The sequence below is a fragment of the Pan paniscus genome, chromosome 1 (assembly GCF_029289425.2).
Source record: "Pan paniscus chromosome 1, NHGRI_mPanPan1-v2.0_pri, whole genome shotgun sequence".
NCBI classification, from domain to species: domain Eukaryota; kingdom Metazoa; phylum Chordata; class Mammalia; order Primates; family Hominidae; genus Pan; species Pan paniscus.
Genome location: NC_073249.2, coordinates 108,314,492 through 108,329,933, shown reverse-complemented (window position 1 = coordinate 108,329,933; position 15,442 = coordinate 108,314,492). Strand labels below are relative to the sequence as shown.

Below are 15,442 nucleotides of genomic sequence, written 5' to 3'. Positions count from 1 at the left end.
GCACATGAAGGTACGCCTAGTTGTGACAGAAATTCGCTTGAGACCTATGCATAAAAACCTCCTCAATAGGCTTCAGTCTAGGCTGGTCCAAACTTGAACTCCTGGGAAGGACGGGCCAGCAATGGGTCTACACAAAGGTCTAAGGGAATCTGATGGCTACATTTTAATTTAAAACCCACTGCTGACCACATTGCCTACTGGCCTATTTTCTTTGCAGGACAAAGAGGGTGGAATGAGAAATGCTGTGGTCTTTTGTGTCTAATCAACCACGAAAGCACTTCCAGTGTTGTTGACAACTGTTACATGACTGCCATGGCAACAGAGAAGAGGGGCTTGCCCTTGGGCTACATTTCTTAAACAGACCTGGAAAGAAGCACCTCAAAACATAGTTCAAATGTTAATGCACAAAAATCTGAAAGACATATTTTTTAAAGATAAATTCTGAAGAAAAAAATACAAACCAAATTAATGCCCTGCATATCTAGACCATCCACTGCCTCCCCATGCTCTGTGCATGTCTGAGTCTGCACAGAGGCTGTGGGAGGAGGCACGCACAGTGCAACTGGTGCAGACTCTGGCCCCAGACAACATGACTCCAGGCTCTCTCACTCATTCATTCACCTTGAACAAATTAGTCACTTCTCCAAACCTCATACTCTTCATCTGCAGGATGGGAAGAGCAGCACAGAAAACCCTGATTACCATGATAAGTGGGCTCCAAAATACTCAGTGGCATAAAACGTCTTACTGAAAGGCTAATGAATTGACTGGGGCAGGCCTGGTACAGGCAGCTACTCGGAACCTCCAGCAGCAGCCTGCGAGATCCAAGTATACCAGGTGCTGGCTGAGGTCTGCATCGCCCTAAGGCAGGTTAAGTCTCATGAGCTTAAATATCCACTGGGACGATTCCAAGTTCTATGACATTCTGAGACTTCAAAGCTAGTTGGCATTTATACCAGGAAAAATACTGGAGACTTGGGAGTTCACCCACCACTTTCCTGCTTCCTAAAGAGGAGTAGCCTGCCTGGTTTAGGTCTGTGCTGAAGATGAAATAACACATTTTAAAGTGGTTATTCAAAGTAAATAATTCATAAACGATAACCACCACGAGCTTATATGGCCATATATGTTGAAGTGGCCAACTTGATCCCATGTGCGCCTGTACCAACCTCCTCCAGAGGCCCACCATGAGGGTACTGCCATGGGAAATGAGCCAAGATGGGTCCACTCTGCACAGTTTTCCTTAGGGACTGGGGCCACAAAGTTATGCTACTCTTTGTTTTTATGCAGTACTTCCTGCCAACTCTCAGCCCCCTGAAAATCAAACCTACCTATAGGGAGGCATCCATTGTAGGAGTACTAGATTCCAGAAGGTCTAGATTTCTGCTACCTACCCTGTAATCCTGTATAAGTCATTTCCCCTTTCTTGGCCTTTTTCTTGGCTTTTGATAAAGAGATAACACCAACTACTGCATGTGGTTGTTGAGAAGAGCAAATGAAATAATGACAGTGAAGGCATTTATAAACTATAATGCATTGTACAAACACAAAAAATTATCACATTACTAATAATAAGCATGAACATTTTGCAGCAGGGATGGGGTTGGTTGGTGGCTAGAATATACACACAGCTCCTAGGCACAAAAGCATGACCCCATTTCCATTTATACTGAACCTCAAAATTTTAGAAATGGAAGGAATCTTAGTGTTCACCCAAGCAGAGATTCAAGAATCAGAGAAATCAAGAGTCCATCAGTCCAATCTCCCAATCCATATACCAATTGTTTTTTTTAATTATTTTATTTATTTAGAGATGGAGTCTCGCTCTGTCGCCCAAGCTGGAGTGCAGTAGCGCATCTCAGCTCACTGCAACCTCTGTCTCCCAGGTCCGAGCAATTCTCCTGCCTCAAATCCCAAGTAGCTGGGATTACAGGCGCACGCCACCATGCCTGGCTGATTTTTAGTGGAGATGGGGTTTCGCCATGTTGGCCAGGCTGGTCTTGCACTCCTGACCTCAGATGATCCACCTGCCTCGGCCTCCCAAAGTGCTGGGATTACAGGTGTGAGTCACCAAACCTGGCCAATTTTTATTTTTATTTTTGAGACAGTCTCCTTTGTCGTCCAGGATGGAGTACAGCGGTGCAATCTCAGCTAACTGCAACCTCTGCTTCCCAGGTTCAAGCAATTCTCATGCCTCGGCCTCCGGAGTAGCTGGGACTACAGGCACATGCCACCACGCCTGGCTAATTTTTTGTATTTTAGTAGAGACGGGGTTTCACCATGTTGCTCAGGCTGGCTCAAACTTCTGGCCTTAAGGGATCCATCCATTTCAGCCTACCAAAGTGCTAGGATTACAGGCGTGAGCCATTGCGCCTGGCATCCATATAACAATTCTTTTTACAAGCTCCCAAATGACATCCAGCCTTTGCTTGAAAAGAAAGGTCACTTTCACACTGAAATGACCTTTCAGTTCTACCACTGGTTCACCCAATGCTTTGTTCTGAACCCAAGTCCCCCTTTCTGGTGAAAGCCTTTTAGATACTTGAAGGAAACAATCGTGACCATAAACCACCTCCATTTTAACTCCCTTATTTTATAGCTAAAGGAACCAAAGCCTAAAAAAATGTGTGCACACATGCACACATACACACAGACATACACATGGTCCCTTCTACTTCCCATTAATTCACCCTCCCTTGAACTTGATTGTGGCTTCTGCAATCAAACTTGTATTTCTTACATGTTATTAAAATCCGAAATTAACATTGAGCTTTAGAGCTCATCCAGGCTGATGCCCTCACACTTTATGGCCTGCAACTTCTCCCTGAGCAGAAAGAAGGGATGAAGACATCCCCCATGGACAAGTCCTTTTCAAGTTTTAGCCACATCTTTTCAAATATGAATTTGATCCCTTCAGCTAGGTCAATAAAAACAGCTTTCTTCACACGTGGAAAATGTCAAAGTACTTCTTGTATGCTAATTCCCCAAATACGTCACGTCATTCTTCTTATTACCTAGGTACATGCTGACAGAAAAAGTACTAAAAAGTTTTCTCATCATAGAGTAAAATCTGCAAAGATCTCCTTTTAGAGCATGCAGTCACTATCCTGAAAGCCAGCTAAGGATGCTACATTCAGAAAAGTCTTAATAACTAGCCTCTCCAACTCCATCAAAAGCAGTTATAAATTATGAGCACCTGCTAAGTCCCTAGTACTGAGACCCGGATGTAAATGAAACCTTCAAGGGGCTTATGCTCCAATTAGTGGTGAGTACCACTCAAACAATAAGTACAGTCAAGTGATCCAGAGACCGTGACAGAACATGTACACCAGGAGAAGAGGGACGGTGTTTCCGCCAGGAATCCACAGTGGGGACAAAGGTGGGCTGTTAAGTCTTACAAGATGAATGATGGTCACACCAGGGACAACAGGCTGTAAAGCAAATTCCAGGCAGAGAAAGCAGTGTGAGCAGAAACAGGCTGGTGTTAATCCTCCCAAACATTCACAATAGAGCAACAGGGTCAGTGTTCAGTCACAGGACAGCACAACTTGGAGAAACCTGTAGTGGCAAATAGTGTCTCCCAAAATTTGCAACTACCCAGAACTTCAGAATGTGACCTTATTTGGACACAGGGTCTTTGCAGATGTTATGTTTAGTTAAGGTAGAGTCATTCTGGTATCCGTATAAGAAAAGAGGTGGCCAGGCCTCTTTGGCTCATGCCTGTAATCCCAGCACTTTGGGAGGCCGACATAGGCAGATCATTTGAGGTCAGGAGTTCAAGACCAGCCTGACCAACAAAGTGAAACCCCGTCTCTACTAAAAATACAAAAAGCAGCTGGGTGTGGTGACATGCATCTGTAATCCCAGCTACTAGGGAGGCTGAGGCAGGAGAATTGCTTGAACCTGGGAGACAGAGGTTGCAGAGAGCTGAGATCGCACCAAGGCACTCCAGTCTGGGCAAAAGAGTAAGACTCTGTCTCAAAAAAAAAAAAAAAAAAAGAGGACATACAGAGACCCACAGAGAGGAGGCCATGTAATGATGGGGGCAGAAACTGGAGTGACACAGCCATAAAGGAACACGAAGGGTTGCCAGCAGCCACCAGAAACTAGGAAGAGGCAAGGAAGGATTCTTCCCTAGAGGCTTTGCGGGGAGCACAGCGGTGCCAACACCTAGATTTTGTACTTTCTGAGAAGGAGAACTTTTAAGCCATCCAGTTTGTGCTATACTCTATTACTTCAGCCTTAGGAAACTAAGGGGAAGCTACTTAGGAAACTACTCGAACTTAGGGAAGAAAGGGTGGAGGCAGGTAAGCGGCAAAGCTGGTCAATGGTAATGGAGGCTGCAGATGAATGCAAGCGTGAGAGAACGGGAGGAAGGAGGGTCAGTGGACAGGGACAACCAAAGGAGGCCAGTACTGACGGCTGCCCAGGCACTAAGGCCACTCATTACCTACTTTTTAAGGTGTGCCTGCTCTGGTGGCTGCATTTTAGGGCCCAAACCTAGGTCTTTGAGAGAACTCTAAAATGCAGAATCCCCAATACAAGTTGATTCAGCTTTCTGTGAAAACCTGCAGCTAGGGTGCAATAGCTGATGCTTTCAGTTTTACCCACCTGCTGCTTCCCAGAAGAGTCCGTAAGAGCTAAATCTACCTGGACGTGTGGGCTTCACTGCTCCCCACACTTGGAGATAAATGACTTCAGTCTTGACAGTCAGGACCATTTGTGGCAATATTTGTGTGAGTCCCAGAGAAGAGAATATAATTAGCCCCTGGACGCAGAACGCCACCGCCTTCACTGACAACCAGGCACATGAGTGTTTATATCTCCTGGCCCTTCTGCCTTTTAATTAAAATGTTTGTCTCACAGCTGCATTTGGGAAGTTAGCTTACACAAGCCCCATAGATAACAGGCAATGATCACCTTGGAACTTGAGAAGGACAAAGAGGGACAAAAACTGGAATTAGCTCATGTTTACTGACAGGTCTGGTTTAAACTGCACAACAAAGGCCTGGACTTGGTTGGACTTTCGAGATAGAGGGGGAGATCCACAGGTTTCTGCTTGAGGTCTTGAGACACAGGAGACTGACCATCCCGCAAAGGGAAACAGATCAGAGGCTCTGTGTGGCTGCTGAGGCCCACGGGAAGGCTCTTCCTCGGGCCACCTGGATTCACTCGTGCCTCGGGCCTGCTGGTGCCTCAGCTACACAAAAGCTTCGGCAGCCAAATTCTTTGAACCAATATCGGAAGGCTGGAAAGCGTACCTGGCTTTTGGTTTGAAATTCAAGCTGTGGACAAGCCCTGCAGGGTATCCCCACTGAAAGATGAACAAGCAGATCGGCAGCCTGGGATATCTAATCCCAGAGCGCCAAGGAAGTGGAATCAGCAGGACTTGGGAATCACAGAATGATCTCCAAAGTGCAGTGTGTGGGACACCCAGAGCACTTCTCCATGAGTCCCTAATAATACAAATAAAACTATACCCAGAGCATGCCCGGAGGACACCATTCTCTATCAACACTGGGAGGAGTTTGTGAGAACCAGAAGTAGCTAATAGCTCATGCAATTACCTGGATCTTCTGGTCTCAGCAACTAAGCAATACAAGGTTGTCAACATATGCACCCCTCCTGGGCTTAACACCACGACCCAGTGGCAGTTCTGAGTGCAGAGACACACTGCTGGTCTCCTCCTGAGGAGCTGAGCCAGTTATGGATGAAGCCCTCTGGCTGCCTTCCCCACAGCACAGCGATGCTGGCAGACCTCCCCTACTGGGGCACCTAGGAGACACGCTTCCCTACAAGTGAGGGGCTTGGCTCTGCCACAGTCTGCCTGGGGAGCATGCAGCCCTGCTTGTAGGCCGCGGCACAAACCTCGCCATGCTGCCATTTCCTTGCACAGTCCAACCTGCACTGCGCCTCCCCTGCCTGGGATGGGAACTCTGCTCTCTCCGCGTCTTAAATTACAGTGATGAACCACACCAAGATAAACAGCAGAGGCATGGGGATCAAAGACAGCAGCCTGCTTAGGGTGCTCTAAGAAAAAGATTTAGATATGGACTCGAAACACCTCCACTCCACCCAGGATGCTGGACTGCCTCGCCTTCCTCGTGAGTAAGCAGGAAGGAGCGCACCATGAAAAGTCTGGAGTCTGAGGCTCCCGGCCTGCCCAAGTGGATCCCGGCTCCCCGAAACCTGGGCTGGAGCAGAGTTGAGTGGCGGCTTTGCAGCCAGGGAAAGGAGGCCGCAGGCTGTTCACCCACCTGAGTGCTTGCGCCCCTCCACTTTCACACCGTGTCAAGTCACACCCAGCCACTTGTGGTGAGTGTGGAGAATACGGGACCTGGCCTGCAGCAAGAATCCTCCAGGGAAACCAACAGCACAGCATTCAGGGAGTGTGACCCATCTCCCAGGGGCCAGGGGCCCTCAGGAGACCATGAAAACCAGCTTCACCTTTGCCAGCTCCTTTTCCTGTGAGTCCTCTGGGCTCTGGGCGCAAGGCTGTGGGCAGACGCCGTGCGAGGGAAGCCATCCCAGCTGTAGCCGCTGGCAGGAGGCAGCTGAATAAACACAGGGCTTCAGTGTGCAGCACCTTACACTCTCATTAAAGCCACTTTTAACAGGCACCACAGCACCAAACCACAAACGGCAGCTCCACTCCCGCCTTCAAAATTCTCCCACAGCAAAGCATGGCCTGAGCAAAACCCTCCACGCTCTATGTTTCAGCCCTTACTTGTTCTTGTCCTTTGCTTTGCTATGGAGTGGGGCTAAGGACTGGCAAAATATCTTTATTAAAAAGTAATTACAGGAGTACAAAAACACACATTTCTAAAAATGAGATGGTATATGAACCCACAATCGTAGGAACATGAGCCAAAACCACTGATGGTCATTTAAGAATTTTCCCAACGTTGCAGCCACTGGCTCTGGGCTCTCAGAGACCGTTGGTGCTCATCGTGAACATGGGATGGAGGGCGTGGCCCAGCATGAGAGACATGCCTACCAGTAATGTAATCACTGGCTTGGACATTACTTGACCCAGAATTACAAACATAAGATTTCAAAAGGAGCTGGAAATATCCTGGAATTACTGGAGTAACTTTAACCTCCCTAGAAGACTCTCCCTTTGTCAGTTAAAACTAGAAAATCAAAGTGCAATCCAGAGAAGCAAGGCCCCCTTGCAAGCTGGGAGGATGCATGCATGAGCTGGAGAGAGGACAAGATGAGCTCTATTCAACAGGTCAAAAGTCTTTGGGGTCACAAGTCTCCAGTGTATGTAATATTCCTGTCTCAGCTCAGGCTGCTGTATCAAAATGCTACAGACTAGGTAGCTTAAACAACAGAAATTGATTTTCTTACAGTTCTGGTGGTTGGGGGTCCAAGATCAAGGTTCTAGCCAACCTGGTTCCTATTGAGGGCTCTCTTCTGGGCTTACAGATGGCCACCTTCTTTCTGGGGCCTCACACAGCCTCTTCTAAGGGTGTGTGCAGAGACAGAGCAAGCTCTCTGGTATCTGTTCTTGTAAGGATGCCAGTCCTATGGGATCAGGGCCCCACACTATGACTACATTTAACCTCAATTACTTCCTTAGGGGCTCCATCTCCAAATATGCCACACTGGAGGTTAGGGCTTCCACATACGAATTTGGGGGGACCACAAACATTCAGTCCATAACACTTCGTGAATATAATCACAATCGACAATGTGACAATCATAAACTTCCATTGCTTGAAAAGCAATCCAAGGATCATTTCTTCTAAAGCACAGGTGGTTCTGTGATTAGTTACCACATCTTTGATTAAAACTGTATTAGTCCGTTTTTATGCTGCTGATAAAGACATACCCAAGACTGGGTAATTTATATAGAAAAAGAGGTTTAACGGACTCACAGTTCCACGTGGCTGGGGAGGCCTCACAATCATGGCAGAAGGCAAAAGGCACATCTTACATGGCACATCTTACAGACAAGGAAGAAAATGAGAGCCACCTTTTATAAGGTTTCCTCTTATAAAACGATCAGATCTTGTGAGACTTAGTCACTACCACAGGAACAGTATGGGGGAAATCGCCCCCGTGATTCAATGAACTCCCACTGGGTCCCTCCCACAACATGTGGGAATTATGGGAGCTACAATTCAAGATGAGATTTGGGTGGGGACACAAAATCAAGGTCTATGGTCAGTGTCAATTTATAAGCTACTGTCTCTCAGTCTCAATGAATGAAGCATTTTTTACCCCAAAACTTTGACCCTGAAGCTTAAAAACCCAAACAGTTAAAACCTGCTGGCTGAATTAGGTACAAGGGAGCTTCAGCAATATAAATATCCTACAGAATGGGTCACTGTGGAAAGCTTCCCAGAGTGCTGAGTCATACCTGCTTTTGTGGTTTCTCTGTCTCCCTCCTTGTTGATGACTATCAGCTATCATTTTTCATTGATGTTCATATATCTCCTTAAAGCAGCACTTTTTCCCCTCAAAATATATTACTTCTGGGCTTTTTAAGGTGTAGAAATCAATAATTAAATTTGTTAGAACTATATGCAAAATGAGAATAAACAGACTCTGAGAAAGACAGCCCGAGGTGGTTGTGGGGGTCTGCGACATTGAACTTAACATCCTAGTAGCCTCTGTCTTGTGTCGTCCTCTCTCCTTAAATGTGGGATAGGGCTGTGGCTTGCTTTCACCAAGAGAATGCAGTGGAAATACTACTGGGACAGTTCCAGGCCCAGACCTTAAAAGGCCTGGGAGCTTCTGCTTTTGTGCTCCTGGGATCCCTGAGCTGCCATTTAAGAAGTCTAGCAACCCTAATGAGGAAACAACAAGGAGAGGCCATGAGAAGGAGAGAATATACAGGAAAAGAAGGAGGAGAGAATAAACAGGAAAAGAAAGTCAGCCTCGGCTGACTCACCATGTGAGTATAATCACACAGGACCATGGGCAGGATCAGCTAAAGAACCTCCTGGCTGAGCCCAATCCATGCTGCAGAATTGTGAGAAATACTGAATTGGTTGTTTTAAACTACTAAGTGGTGGGGTAGTTGTTACACAACAATAGATAAAATATATTTTCTTTGAGACATGTGAAGTATAGGAAGTTAAAAAGGTCTGACCAAAGGCTCAAACCTACTGCTATGACTTTAAGGACCAGGCTTTGTCAACTGAGTGAATAAAATAACCAGTGGAGCTAAGGAATGGACCTCAGAGTGCAAGCCATCTTGACAATCCTGCACATTCTCTCTGTTCCAGCCCTAAGCTCTGTGTTAAGTGAAACAGGATAATGTATACAAAAATATCTGGCACCGAGGCTGGCACATGGGAAACACTCAAAAAATGCTTCTGGGTTTGTTCATGTGTTCCTAAAGCAGTGACGTGAACATGCACCTATCTATTCAGAGGTAGTATGGTGAAATGGGTAAGATCATTCTGGAACCAGAGAGCCTGGGCTCAAATCCTGGTTCCCACAATTACAAAGTGTGGGGCCTTAGACTTACCTAACTCTCCCACGCCTCGGTTTGCCCATCTGAAAAGGAGGCTACCAGAACCTACCTCACATGATTGTTGTGAAAACTGAGTTGCACATTAAAAGATCAGAAGGTACCTGGCTCCCAGTAAGACTATGTAATTGTTTATTGTTAAGGTTTTCTTTATCTGTCTCTGTTGTTCTACCATTTCACATTCAACCAGTCAATTACACTAGTGCCTGTGCACCAGTATTCACACTATTTCCCTTTAGAGGTTTCAAAACTGAAAAATGATTAAGATAATTGAATGCCAATTTTTAGGCTCTTCTATTCTTCTGGGTTTCTCCTCAAATAAAGTCATATCAACAGTCATTAGTCTCTGGTAACATCCTGGAAAAGTTAGCAACTTATTGTGAGAACGGGGCCAAGAAAAGTGACGAGCAAGGTGTGTATGGAAAATGACAAAGCGACTGTGTGAGACACCAGGACGCTGTAGAGAGTGCGGTGGGGTAAGCGGTGTGATGCACAGGAAGGTGCTGATTCCCTGTGACCTTGAGCAGGTCCCTTACCCTGGGGCTTGGGGACCTCAACTGTAAGAGGGGACACCTCTACCCCACCTGTTCTGACCTCTGACAGGGCAGCAAGGAGGGGTAAATGAGTCCAAACCTATGAAAAGCTTTTCATAACTCCTAGGGCACTGGGCAGAGGTTAGGAAGTATCTCAATCTATTTATGGTATCTTACTTTCTGCAACAACTTTTTACATTTTTGAAAGTTTTCAAATAAGCCCAAAACTTCATTCCTGCCAACAAGCAGGGCCACAGCAAGCACCTTTTATGAACTAATGAGAAGCCTATTTTCTTTAAGAAACTAAAGAGTAGACATTCTTTAGACAACTCTCAAAAATAGCTCAGTCAATTCGATAAAATCATCTTTGAAAACATAAAAAAGAACTCACCATCGCTTGGCACCTAAGCCCAATAGGGTGCTGCCACGGTGAAGGCTTTACATAAAGGGAGAGCCAACAGCCTGTGATTCTGCTGGGTCTGATGGAGACCTGCTATTCTGATTTCCGAGGCTTGCTTTGTCTATTCCCGCTCCCTCTTCCCTCCTGTCTGTTTCTACACTTTACAAAAGGCCTTAGAAGTTGTATTTCTGGCCTAGTAACTCTTCCAGCCACTGCTGGGTTCAGACCAGATTTAGCCCAAGGATCGGCAGGTGACCAGGCCCACACAATGCCAGGAGGAAAGGTGCCAAGCCTGCTCCAGCTCTGGCAGACTGGCTGACACTTGGGCATCTGGCTCTCCCTGAGGGCTCCATTTGTCAGTAAAGACATCCCTCTTTCCCCAGCCATTCTTTCCACCTCCTAACCCAGGCTCTCCACGAGAGGGACAAAGGGGGCCTTATTAAAGGCAGGGAGAGGAGGAACACCAATGGCCCTAAGAAGAAGCCGAAAGGATGAGGCTGGGGACCACCTCAAAACGCTCTCCCCAGGGCAGATGGGCACTTGCCACCTTTCAGTTCTCCCTGGGGAGCTGGGGTGACTGACTTGAGTTTTTGAAAGCCTGGACAGTTGTTGGTCATGGTAAGAGCAGACTGAAAGGTTTGCAGCAAGCCTGGGAGCCATGCAGCACAATCAGTCTGGCTTCTCCCATCCAGCTCTGCCCTGACCAGCAGAGCTGTGTGGTGAGAGGCGAAGGCTGCTGCTAATTACGTTTTCTGAACACGCCACAGGCATACTTTCCTCGGGCTGTTTGGTTTGTCCCCTCTCCACCCCCACTCAGATGCAGTGTGCAGCTCAACCAGTCGTACAGGGAGGAGCGATGTGGGAGCCCATGGGGGTAAGTCGGTCCCACCACCCTGCATGACCTATGGTGAGAAGATGCCCTGCCCTTTCCCACCTACACAGGTGGAATTCACACCAACTAGGGCTAAGGGCCAAAAAACAAAACCACCATAGACCTCACTCCTGGCCAGTGTCTTGGCTACTTACATATACAGAGTTCCAAATATCACTCATCTCCACTGAGACCACAGCCGGATTTTTCTCTACCACTTTAACTGCAGCAAAACCTGTTCTGAGACAGACTGTCTCCTGCTCGGCTTTATTGCTGCCACAATCTGAAATTCTCTGTCCTCCTGTGTTCCTATCACCTATACCCCCAGGCCTGTTTCTGCACCTGTCCACCAGACAGCGGTGCACTGGTCTCTTTCCAAGTGACTGTGAGCGCCACAGGTGCTGAGATAGAGCTCTGAAGGCAGCCAGCCTGGTGTGTCCAGGGCTCTGCACACAGCAGATGTTTAACACAAAACTGCTGGTCATTCCCTGATGCAAAACATGGGAAAAGAAAGCCTTCTGAGATGAATACGCAGCAAAGCGGTGACCTACTTGTCTTCAGAGCCCTACAGGCATCTGTGAAGGACTCTAAACCCCAGATTTTTGGTGCACAGACATGTGACTTGGACACCAGTTTCCACCAAGGATCAGTTAGGGTGGCAGCAACCTTGAACGCTAGATCATCCCGTCCTCGTAGCACAAGCCAAGCCAGAGGAATGGAGGAGGGTACACACCAACATGAAGATGGTTTGGCAGCACGGCCTGACTCCAAATACAGGCTGAGCCACCTTCCTGGAGCCCAGCCAAATCTATGACAAAGCCGATTGTTCTGATACCCACTAAGGTGTGCCCTTGCTGATTTTGGCTGCTCTGCCAGCTACATGATCACAGCAGTAATAGCTGCAATGAACTAAGTGCCTAACCTGCCCCAAGCAGGCTACACACATCAGCATATACTGCCTAAGGAGGCAGAGAGCCTGGGAGAGGGTAAAGGCTTGGAAGTCAAATGTCCCAGGCTCTGCATTCACCCAGAGAACATCTCAGTGCAAGCCATGCTCCATGCCAGGCACTGAGGATGTAATGAGGTATAAGGGTGACCCCTGGCCTCAGGGAGTTCATAGTCTGTGGAAGAAAACAGATGGAAAAATAGGCCACTAACCACAAAGTGAGAGATGCCATTATGGGGGCATTCACTCAGCCCTGGCCTCATGACATCTGAGTGAATCCTAAATGAGGCTAGCCATATGTTTTTGTGCAAATTACTTAAATCCCCTAAGCCCTAGTTTCTTCATCTGTGACACAGGGATTAATAATACCTAGGTCACGGGGTTCTATGAAGACTAAATACACAATCTATATATAAAGTGCTTACCTTGAAGCAAATAAAATGATGGTAATCACTCTTATTTAACCACAAAATAATGAGATTTTATGCAGAGATGTAAGTATGACAACCCAACTGACTTCTAACTTTTTCTCACGCATACATTTTCACAACACTCAAGGACTACACATTTGGAGTCTCTAACCTGCACTTGATTCTTTATTGGAGGGTCCCTCGGATGACCATATAATTTACTGCCCAAACCAGGCCTCTGAGAGTGGGAAAAAAGGAACAATTCATGATTCCACTGGGACAACATGGTAAACCAGATGTCACATCTGGGACAAAATGGAGCTGCTGGTCACTTTATCCGTTGTCCATTGGCCAATTTCAGAGTCAAAGAAGGCAGCCATCACTATGCATCTCCTTTCTCCATCATTTTTGGGAGCTGCCAATAACTTTGAGAACAGGCCCAGCAAAATCTCAACCTGGGTGAGAGCCAGCAACTGCCCCGCACCATCTAGAAGTCCAGAAACTCAATGAACATGGACACCCTCCCCACCCTCGCATCTCCTCCCCAAACCAGAAAAGAGTCAGACTCTGGTCCTAGCTCTTGGCATCTGTCACCACCCCTCACGTGCTACAGAGCAGCTGTCTCCCAGCAAGACATCAGCCATCCTTTCTGACTCCTGGATGTTGCCTCTTACCTCAGGTGTCCCAGGCTGTAGAAGCGGGACTCGCCATCGGTGGAGCGGACCACCTGCAGCGTGAACATGGGCTGCAGCTGCCTGAGCTCCAGCAGGACGATGGCCAGGTAATGGATGAAGAGGAGGGCATCCACAAGGGAGACTGCATATTGCACAATGCCCTGGTAATTCCGGTCCCGAGAGTCCAAAATGCGGACCCCGTAAAAAAGCCAATAGGAAACCACAAAGAGAAAGATGAGGACCAACAAAAGGGCACGAAACACAAACACCCGTGGCATGTCAGCTCTCCGCTTGCGGAAAAAAAGTGCCCAGGTCCCTATGAGCAGAATGAGGAGTTTGAATGCCATGGAGATAAAGAGCCCCTCACAAATTGTGCCACAAGGCTCCAGCTCATCCCTCCACAGGATCGGAGGTAAAAGGATGAAGGCAATAGGGGTGAGGAAAACTAGAAGTCCAAGAAAAGAGGCGACGGTGAGGCCCAGGTAGCGTTTGCAATCCAGCCCCACGCTGTCCTCCATGTCCTTGCTGATCCTGGCAATGTCCTCTTGGGATATGCTGTGCTCCGAGGTGCCTGTGATGGCCGTGGTGGTCTCTCCCCAGTTGTCATCCTGGTGGGGAGAAGACAGTGAGGATGACATGACGCAGGTCATTTGTAAAAGCTACAAAGGGCAGTGAACATGCAGGGCCCGCTGCATCTACCCAGCCCTATTCACAAAGGCTTCCAGAAAATGAAAGCTTAACTCTTTAAATATTAGAACTTTTTAACTCAAACAATTTTCATTGAAATTTTCAAAATGTATGAGGTATTTACCTTTTCAAACAGAGAAAACATAATGTGATCTTTCTGTCTGTTTGGCTGATTCATTGACATAACATTGATTATCATCCCCTGGGTTGAAAAGCCTTGAGCAGCTCTGAGGGCCTGGAGCTGTTTGCCCTGCAATGCGCAATCCAGGTATTAGACTAATCTTGTGAGAGCTCATCTATAGAGATAAACCTCCTGCATCTTCTTTCCAATTCACGCTGGGTTATAAAGGCTTACGAAGTCCAACTTTTGGAGGTGGGAGTATTACTACACCCTCTAGCAGCCCAGAAGAGCAAAGGGCATAGCAAGGGAACTTACACCACTACACAAACCCAAGCTTACCTGCACCTAGGACCCACATTTTAAAATCTCTTTATGGACTGGGGCGCGGTGGCTCACACCTGTAATCCCGGTACTTTGGAAAGCCGAGGCGGACGGATCAGGAGGTCAGGAGATCAAGAACATCCTGGCCAACATGGTGAAACCCCGTCTCTACTAAAAATACAAAAATTAGCAAGGCGTGGTGGCACATGCCTGTAATCCCAGCTACTCAGGAGGCTGAGGCAGGAGAATCGCTTGAACCCGGGAGTCGGAGGTTGCAGTGAGCTGAGATCGTGCCACTGTACTCCAGCCTGGGCTACAGAGCGAGACTCCATCTCAAAAAAAAAAAAAAAAAATCTCCTTATGATGTTCACAAGATCCACTTAACAAGTATCAGTGTCAAGCACTCTTTAACAATATTTCTCATGGACCAAGCTAAGCAAATCCAGGAATCCGTGTATGGCCAGATTGGCTTAAAAATTCTTTCTAAAACATGTTTTCACGAGGAACTAAACATCAAGGGCATAGAAACAACCAGGATTATTAAAATGTTATCTTTTACTTTCTAGCTTCCTCTCTTTTTAAACTTCTAGGCAGTTGCTAGTTAAAGCAATTAGTCTATTCACTTAGCAAAACCCAGTTGACAGAATTTTAAAGGATTTTGCTGTTTAAAAACAACTGGCAACAATAATGAAGCAACAACAGCAAGGCGCTGAAAAGACACAGGGGGCCAAAGAGGTTTTTGCCTCTGAAATTTGTATGTATCCTTTCACTCGGAAAAAAAACAGTCAGATGCAGTGGCAAAGTGGGTGAAATTAGGACACCAACTTAGAAAAAGCTAGTTTAAGTTAGTAGCTAAATCAGCAAGACAGACATCGCTCATAATCAAATAACTCCGAATCTAGTAATGACCAAAAAAAACATGATTTATGAAATGTATGGGCTATGGTAAGAAGTGGTGGTGGTTAAGGTCTCAATCCTATAAACTAATAATC

General features: G+C 46.8%; 1 protein-coding gene across 2 annotated transcripts in view; it reads right to left on the bottom strand.

Annotated features, from left to right (window-relative positions):
* Nucleotides 1–15,442, bottom strand: part of VANGL1 (VANGL planar cell polarity protein 1) — a 49,405-nt gene that overhangs the window by 13,738 nt on the left and 20,225 nt on the right. For both annotated transcript variants that reach the window (XM_034929916.3, XM_003805630.5), the window contains exon 4: nt 13,322–13,929. In XM_034929916.3, the coding sequence (XP_034785807.1) occupies nt 13,322–13,929 (608 nt within the window). The remainder of the gene's footprint in view (nt 1–13,321; nt 13,930–15,442) is intronic.